This window comes from Triticum dicoccoides, chromosome 2A, assembly GCF_002162155.2.
Source record: "Triticum dicoccoides isolate Atlit2015 ecotype Zavitan chromosome 2A, WEW_v2.0, whole genome shotgun sequence".
NCBI lineage: Eukaryota > Viridiplantae > Streptophyta > Magnoliopsida > Poales > Poaceae > Triticum > Triticum dicoccoides.
In genome coordinates this window covers 26,123,599-26,132,592 of record NC_041382.1, presented here as the reverse complement: position 1 = coordinate 26,132,592, position 8,994 = coordinate 26,123,599, and the positions used below count along the sequence as shown (strand labels likewise).

Sequence of the window (8,994 nt, the reverse complement as noted above, 5' to 3'; positions counted from 1 at the left end):
CGTGAAATCAAAGTTGCTGGATGTAAATAATGCAAAACTAGAAGTAGTGATAAGTAACCTCAATATAGTCAGTAAATGTTGTGGATTCCTTGTTCACACTTCTCCACACCTGCAGGAGATATTTAATAGGATACTATATTTTTTCTAATAAAGCACACTGATGAAATTAAGGAAGTACCTCCTCGAGGGTCTTAATAACATCCTGTCTTAGTATCTCGAGTGGTGTCTACAAAGCAATCAAAGCGAATTAAAAATTATATGAATAAAAAGGCTTGTATGTCTTTAAAAAGACAAACCTCTCCATCGTAATCACGAAGAACAACAATTATATAGGTCAAGCCTGGAGGAAGTTTTGTCCTTTCCTGCAAAATATTGAAATTATAAAAATTAGAATGATTTTATTTGATACTAGTAATCATACGCGTGCAACAAAGTATTAATTATTGTACATTTATAGAAAAAAATGTGAAAGAGATGCAATTTTGGTGGAACGGGACAAACATAAAAAGTGAGGCATGTGAACCGACACATAAGTTCATTGCCAATTTGGGACAGAGCTTTGCACTAGATAGGCTCTGTCATCAGCGAGTGAAAACAAATTTCAGACTCATGATACATGTCTATGCCTACAGACGGAATGCATGAAAGTAAGGTACCTTAGCACATGTTTTGAACTAGGACGTAAAATCATATATCTAATACAAATTAAAAATATAATGCAATCTGACATTTGTTCAATCTCCATTATAGAAAAAGTAGCCATGTGGAAATACCTGAAATATTGTCTTGAAAAGTGGTCTGCCACTTCCTTGATGTCGACCAATATCACTTACGAACCTATAGTAGTAAATATTACATGATGATAAGCCACCGTTTCAACCATTGTTAAGTAAAATTTCAGCACGTGTACACAATGAGTAAGTAAAATAACAACTGGATGGACAAACGTACATGTTAACCATCATTAGGTCTGATACAGTCAACGCAAAAAGGGCAGCTTGATTCTCGAACAAAGTATCCTGAAACATTATATAGCAACTAAATGAGCAGTTTATAGTAAAATAGGAATAGAGAAATTGTGAGATTACTCTCTCTCTCTCTCTCTCTCTCTCTCTCTCTCTCTCCCTCTCTCTCTCTCTCACACACACACACACACATGAAAATAATTCTATACTCCTGGGAGTATGTACTCCTCATATACCACTTAGATGAACTAGTTATACCTCTTTAATATTTATAATATACTTCATCACTAAAATAGTGATCTAAAAGATCTTATATGAGTTTACAGAGGGAGTACTAGATACACCAGAGTGAATTCCATGTATTTTTTGCCTGAGTATATATTTTACATAGTTTGTGTGTATACCAATTTTCTGTAAAATATATTGCAAAAACTAGGTGTCTCTGTGATATTCTTTTATAATACTGTACTGAGGAATCTTAGGATAACTAAGGAAGTATATTGAGAAGGATAAAGAGGTATAATAGACTTGTTTACGATGTATATTTACACCCCCCACACACACACACACACAAGATATATGTGTATACGCATCACTAAAAGAGTAGCTGGTCCCAGAAAAAAGAATAGCAGGTAGTACGTGACCGCGTGTGAGCTAGAGATCCGAAGAAAACTAAAGTAGTGTGGTGGAAGGTGGCAGTGTTGGGAAATGATTCCTCATACTTACTGCCTGGTGGTGCTAGGGGCATTTTCTGAATAAAGGGAGTGTGACAGGGCATTTGTTCGATAATGATAAATAGAAAAAGCTCTTACAATAAGAATCAACAAAAGCTTCTTTAACCAAAAAAAGAGACAAAGATCTATTTAGATGAAAAGGTAGAGGAGCCATGAGCATCAGTGTGTGCATTGGTAGTCAACCTAGAGAGGGAAGAAAAAAAGACTCGGGCATTTGAATCATTGCTAAGGCGTAGGAGTTCAAAAGTTCAAAGATAATAATGTAAAGATATATCTGGGTAAATAATCAACTGATTTCCTAAATATTCAAAATTGGGCGAATGAGCAATGGCCGCTCAACTAGCATTCAAATGATCAATTCGCCCAAGAAAGAAATGGTAATAAAATTACTATATTACATAGGCTTTTTTTGTTGGGCCCATCTTGTGGGGAGGGACCCTTGATGGTGCCATGCCACAGAGGATGGCTCGCTTTTGAGGTCGCATATGATTTCCTACTAGATTAGTAATCAATCTAGCACAATATGGTACTCAATTTTATTTGTTCAATTCAATATATTTTCTTGGTTGGTTACTTGGTTGAGAGTATATAGCTGGTTTCTTGGTGATAGGCTGACTATATGGACACCCTTAGAAAGTAGTATGTTCTCCGGTTTGAAAATTCTCGAATACTGGTATGGAAGATTATAGTTAGATAACTTTTATAAATACCTACACATTTTAGGTCAAAAATATGGTCATATTCCTACTATGAAAAAGTTATAGACTTATTGTCCTTGTGTTGAACCTCTCGATCTTTTAATTTTATACAATATGTATATACTTTACTCAACAAGGTACATATAATTACATAAAACTTTTTAATAATACAACTTCATAGTTTTTAACGATGATGCAACATTGACAACACATGTAAATTTTGTTTTAAATAATAGGATACATGATGTCCGATTAAGTGGTACAAAAAGTATTCAGTGAACTCTATGAAATTTACCCGTTTAGAGCTGAGTTTTATGAGGTACAATGTCGTGCTGCTGTTACTCAACAATCTACACTACTAGAACTGTATATAAAAACATTAAAGATCCAATCCATTTTTCATTTAGTGCACATAAGTGCAAGTAGGGTCTGAGTTATGACTTATTCAAAGTTATTGACACAATACAAAAAAGAATTATGTACCTTTTTAGATTTTAATTAGATATTAGTGGCGCTGATGACCTCTAGCCTTGTGCTGATGCAATCAAAACTCTAATATGGTTACCTTTGTGTAGACTGCATGGCCAACATGCGACAATTGATATATAGGATCATTTCAGCAAGGACGATGATCGAGAAATCTAGGACACACTACTAAAGGATATAAAGTGTACTTTTGTTGCGATCCTCGGACTATGGAAAAATTATGTGTCTGTTGACTAAACGTGAGTTATGTGTTTGGTTAATACATGCATTATATATGTGAATCCAATTTTACTCTGAACCTTCCAAATCTCTTGCGCCTAATTTTTATGAATATAATACTCATTTTCTATTAATTGTGATATTAACAAAAGTAATACATCAATATCTAATTACTCGTGTTGGCTTTTTGTGGCTAATATTTAGCTTCAACATGCTGAGATTGGCAACATAGCCTAGAAAGATTCGAGGCAGAGTGTTAGCCTCGAATTCAAATGGCGGCAGGGTTGTTGAGCTTAAAATCCATATTTTGACCAGGTTGTTGAGGCGGGCCTTGTCTAACTGAGTATCTCTATCAAGACCGAATTCTATTTTGAGGATTATTCTGCAAGTCTCAAAATCCCTGCCATCCCATAGTGATGGTTGCTCATTTGATATTTCCTTTTATTTTTCATTTCTATTCATACTTCTCCGTTATCATTCCGGTCTGCAAGTGTGGAAAGTAAGTCCACATCCTAACTAATAGAGGGACCTCGGTGAATAATGATATATACAAATAAACTTTGTGTGCCTCGAGGTTGAGTATGGTTTTTTTTGCGAGAAAGGTTGAGTAAGGTTAGGAGGTGACTAAGCCAGAGGGATTGTCGACAACTTGGTCTTGCTATTTTTGTTTGTATTTCAAGTACGCAATGGTGCAATATCACACATTTTTCGCCTTAGACATATTCCATTCTTGGTAGTCATACTGAAATATATAAATTGTTGATGGATTAGAGGAGTTGAACTTATGCCTTTGCTGTGTATATTTATCTATGTGTGAAAGATCAAATTCATGTTAATAATTAAATGTTGCTGTGAAAATATACATGTTGAATCATTCAACTCCCTATCACAGGTGTTCTTGGAAAGAAATACCATTTTCCCTAACTTTCCTCCCGATGTACTGCATTTATTGTAGCGTGTAGCACCTATGGAGAAATAGGGAAAGGGGTAGTGGCATGGAAAATCCTACAAATGGAGCTCAATTTTTTGAATTTGCATTTTGATCTCCAACCTATTGAATCAATACATGTATCAAATACACAATTAATAACAAGTATATTGATTGAAAAACATACAACACACTCCCCACCATTTGAACTTTCGTCATGCTACAATACATAATATACTTCATGTCATCTAAAATAGAGTATATTTCATGTGGCAAGATCTTACACATAAGGTCATGCCTAAAGGTGAATGCTCACGAAAAGAAAAGTGTGGAAAATGTATTGCTTACCTGCCCTCTCTCTCTTCCGTCAAAACCTTCTATGTCTAGGACTAACATCGAAGGATCAATGCATCTTGACATTAGTATTCCTTTTGTAGTTTGAGTCCTGTGTATTGAAATAATGTTTATTTTAAATATCAACAGATATAGTGCTAACCTACATTTTTGGATTGAACAGTTGAGAAAGATGTCCAAGGTATGAAGCAAGACTAAATGGCATGTATACAAAGGATTAGCTTGCAGTGGCCGAAGTGTATAATCTGTTTGTAAACAAGCTGATAGTCTGTTTGACAAAATAAATTATAAAATGATTAATTTGGAAATATTATAGAATTATTGCCCACATTTCTAAAAAATAATGGTGTCACTTGTAAAAGTTGAATGCAAATTTGGAATTTGGCAATAATATGTTATATTGATTATGTTAAAACTGCTATTGTCAATCATGATTCTGTTTTACACGAAAAGACAAACAATAAAATGTATAATGGCACGTTGGGAAACTAGATTATTATGACTGCATTGCCAGCTGTAGGCATGATATACAAAAGTGCCGATTAGATAGAGTAGTTCTGCCCATTAATCATATCTCACTGCTTCCTCAAAAAAAAAAAAAATCATATCTCACTGCTAATATGTATGCAAACTTAGGTGCCCCTGCACCTAGTACCAACTAACAATATAGCAGAAATCTATTGTTGAGATATTTCTCTAGAGATACTAGTTGGTTTGTCTCTATACAAACACCGTACTATTGCGTAGGGGTACTTTTCTAGTGTAGGGACATTATGACCAGAAATTCGCTTTGGCACATGGGAGCGCGCACTCCTGTCACCGGAAAAAATATTTCAAAGTGTGAAAAAATTCCAAACAAAAATTTGGCATACATCTTGACATTATATGTGTCCATGTCAAGTTTCGAAGAAAACCGACATTTTTTGTGGCTTGTGTAAAAAAGATAAAAAGATGTCTTGTGAAAAGCACTTTTGAACATCGACTTTTGTCTTTTTCACACGCAACAAAGAACTTATCGGTTTTTCGCAAAACGACTTTGGGAGCATGTACAATATCGAGATGGACACGCCAAATTTTTGCTGGGATTTTTTGACATTTCAAAATACGTTTAAAACACATTTTAAAAACCAGGATCACGCGCTCCTGTGTGCCAAAACGCCACTCTCATGACCAGAAATTCGCTTTGGCAAAAGTATCTCAAATGTATACGATATGGTATATGTGCTACAGAATCATTTATTTAGGCACACATATATAAATTGACACAAATATTAATGTAGATACATGAGGTTCACCTTATGAATTGAGAACTTACCTCGTAGCTAGAGACACATTTTGAGGCATTTATGTCGTTCTATATATACATTTTCTACAAGTTTGATGCATCCCGGCCCCTCCAAAAGATACAAGAATACAATCGTGAGTACAACTAAGATCTTATATTAGGTTGAGTTAGCTGGACGACAATGTTCGTCTCCATCAAGGTCTTGAGCTTTCAAGGATTGCTACCAACATATTATTTTTTAAATAAAATTTCGACAAATTCCATTAAGTTAGGGTATCGAGACATGAGACAATGCCTTCATGAAATGTTTTAACTGATGTAAAGACATTTCATTTGGGTCAGGCAAACTAAAATGTCTATGCATGATTGAAATAATGTTTTTTATGCTACTACTCATGTAATGTAAAAGAGTTTAATTGCATTCAATTTGTAAAAATTTAGATCAATAAAGGTGCGGAAAATTGGCATGTATAAAATATTTTGCATAGAAAACAAATGCAGTTTTCCCTAGAGGCTATCACAGTATATAAATATTTCGTTGCATTCATGATTTATTAGATAATATCATTTGTAATTGGTAAGTATGTGACTTGTTTGCCAAACTTTGTATTGAACTTGAATAATTATTATAAATTGGTCCCTAATCAGAATTCGTATGAGGACACATTGACATCTAGATGGCGAACCAATAATGTGATCATTTGTAGTTATGGAACATGGGGTTGGACAGACACAACTTGAGACATAGTGGTAATGTTTTTAGCTGTCTCTTACAATGTGTATGCTATGCCCTTAGACTTTAGATTTTGGCATGTATTTGAGATGTGTAGTGACTTACTTAGGGGTTATCAAATGCTACTCCATAATTTGGTAGTTATGAATGTTGCTTTCTTGTTTGTCATGAAGAATGCTATGAGACACGGTCAATCAAGATGGTATTTCCCCCTCACTACAATGAGAGAGATATCTCTAGGACCCTCAAGTGATCGGATCCAAAACTGCATGGCCTACTAGTTAAGGTTAATTAATCAGTTGACCTAGTAAAGGATTCCGGGTCACGGGATCAACAGAGCGGTGGAGCTCGAGCTTGAACAATATCATGAGGCAAAGGGGTGGACTTGTATGTCACAATGTGATCTGATACGATGTTTATGTGCATTTGTGAGTTTGCACATCCTACTAGGGGTTGCTACCAACTAGTGACCGAGCAGGAGTACTCAGGCCATGTACAAATGTGCATGAAAACCAATAGGGTCTAATTAAGATTAGGATCTGAATCAGAGTAGACGATGAGTCCTAATGGGCCTCGAATGTAGAAGCCGATTACTGTCTATAAAAGGAGAAGGGGCAGATGCTTTAGGATTAAGCCAATTCGAAATTCCTGAAACCCAGTCGTCACTTCTCCCATGCCGAAAAAAGTCGCCAATTCAGATTTAGCAACCCTGGCGAGTGATGATCCTCCCTAAACGTATGGAAACCTTGGAGGCGTTGATCTGTGATGATTAGACAGACTACACGAGGGACACACTATTCGTGTGATCAGTAGGAGGAGACAGGAGTTCGACTACAACTGATACACGCTTCTCCGACTCTACTTCCGCTATATATAGTCGGCGCATCGTGTCTATACAAGTGGGATTTGTGACCCGTGCCAACAATTTCATGCACAACCTTGTATGAGAAAATAGAGCACTGTCTAGCTAGTACCGAGCAAAGTGTGCCCATACAAGTGGGATTTGTGACCCATGCCAACAATTTCATCTCAAACTGTGTGATAATTAATTAATTATATAAAATACACTAGATGAGTTTACCTTCCAAGTTGGCCGTCCATCACGGGAAACTTAGTTCTGAAGAGTTGATTAAGTAAGTAACTTTTTCCTGTTAAATGCATAAATCAAAGGTAATTATATCAAGTTTAGATTCACGGCAGTTTTTCATTAAGAGAATAAAGTACCATGCTTAAATGCACATAAAGACATCTATTTGATAACACCTGGCAGAAAAAAAGATAATACCTGACTTTAAAATATAAGGATAATATAACTGAAACATAAGCATCGGACTGAACAAATCTAATCTAATAGTAAAAAGAGCACATGGTAGTCTCTGGAGCGACAAAAATTTCAGGCACTCCAACTCCATACAGAGAATAGAGTACGAATTAAAATGTGTCTTATTGCAGTAGTAAAATATTGGGATTTTAGGTTACCACTGCTCTGGGCTCCCACAATGGAGACTACGGTGTAGGAAGCGCTTGGAGCAGAGAGCTCGACTGAGTTGTTGACCATGCACTCCACGTTTTCTTGAACAAAAGTACTGTCTCCGTCTATCAAGTCTGAATGAACCGAGTTACGAAGTGGAGTCATGTTTAACTGACGAGCAACCTGGAGAATCAGATTTTTTAGCAGAGGAATAGCCTGAAAGGCATCAACACTCTGTGCGCCGACTTTTTCCTCAACATGCCCCATCATCTGCCCAAGTAAAGCTTGAGCATCCGGGTCACCAAAAAGTAGCGACCCCATCTCCCTTTTCAGATATCTCAGCAGAGCTTCGACGGTCGTTGTTGGTTCAGCAATGGAAGTGGCAACATCTGCTAGCTTACCGTGGAGATCCTCCCATGCTTTCCTTCCATTCTTGTCTTGGGTGTTGAGCCTAACAGCCAGCCGATTTCCCATACCTTGGAGGACAGAACAGAAGGCTATTGGCGAAGCCATCTCTAAGTTGTGGAAACACGGTGGGATCTAAAGTCTGAGGACTGAGGGCACTGGGTGGAGGGGAGGAGATGTGGAACCTGAAGTTCCTTCCTCGGGCTATTTAAATGCACACCGCGCCCTCATCAGTCGCCGGTTTCTGGACTACTTCTTACAGCAAAGCTAATAAAACGGCCAACAGCATGTTATCAAGAGATAGCATTATTTATTAATCATTCATATAATAGGACTGGCTATGAGGTTGACTATTTAAGGGTAAAATAATCTTTGAAGACAAGGCTTGCTGCGTGGTGGGATTACACATCTCTACTATCTAAAAAAGATCGTAGGTTCCCTATTTGACCTAGCATTTCGCTCGCCCCTTCATCCAACCTCCTTACATAGGTTCCCTTTTTTCCTTTTTATATTTTTCCTCCTACTTATGGTTTTTTCACCGGTTTTCCTCGAAACGGCCTCAACTGCTGCACATCTTATTGGCTTTCCAAATAAATCATATTTTCCTTGGTAAGCCAATAAATGTTTGCCAAATAAATGACTTGTTTTGTCAAATCGGTGTGTACGTGACTTGTACTATGATCCTTATGAAATAAATGAGACACATATGACCGTTA

General features: G+C 36.7%; 1 protein-coding gene across 1 annotated transcript in view; it reads right to left on the bottom strand.

The window, feature by feature from the left end:
- LOC119358737 (protein ROOT HAIR DEFECTIVE 3-like) overlaps positions 1–8,434 on the bottom strand; it is a 25,192-nt gene extending 16,758 nt beyond the window's left edge. The window contains exons 1-8 of the mRNA XM_037625169.1: positions 7,882–8,434; positions 7,484–7,550; positions 4,379–4,475; positions 952–1,019; positions 774–837; positions 297–362; positions 179–226; positions 59–109 (exon numbers count right to left, since the gene is read on the bottom strand). Of these exons, the coding sequence (XP_037481066.1) occupies positions 59–109; positions 179–226; positions 297–362; positions 774–837; positions 952–1,019; positions 4,379–4,475; positions 7,484–7,550; positions 7,882–8,386 (966 nt within the window). The 5' untranslated portion in view covers positions 8,387–8,434. The remainder of the gene's footprint in view (positions 1–58; positions 110–178; positions 227–296; positions 363–773; positions 838–951; positions 1,020–4,378; positions 4,476–7,483; positions 7,551–7,881) is intronic.
- Positions 8,435–8,994: the final 560 nt, after the last annotated feature.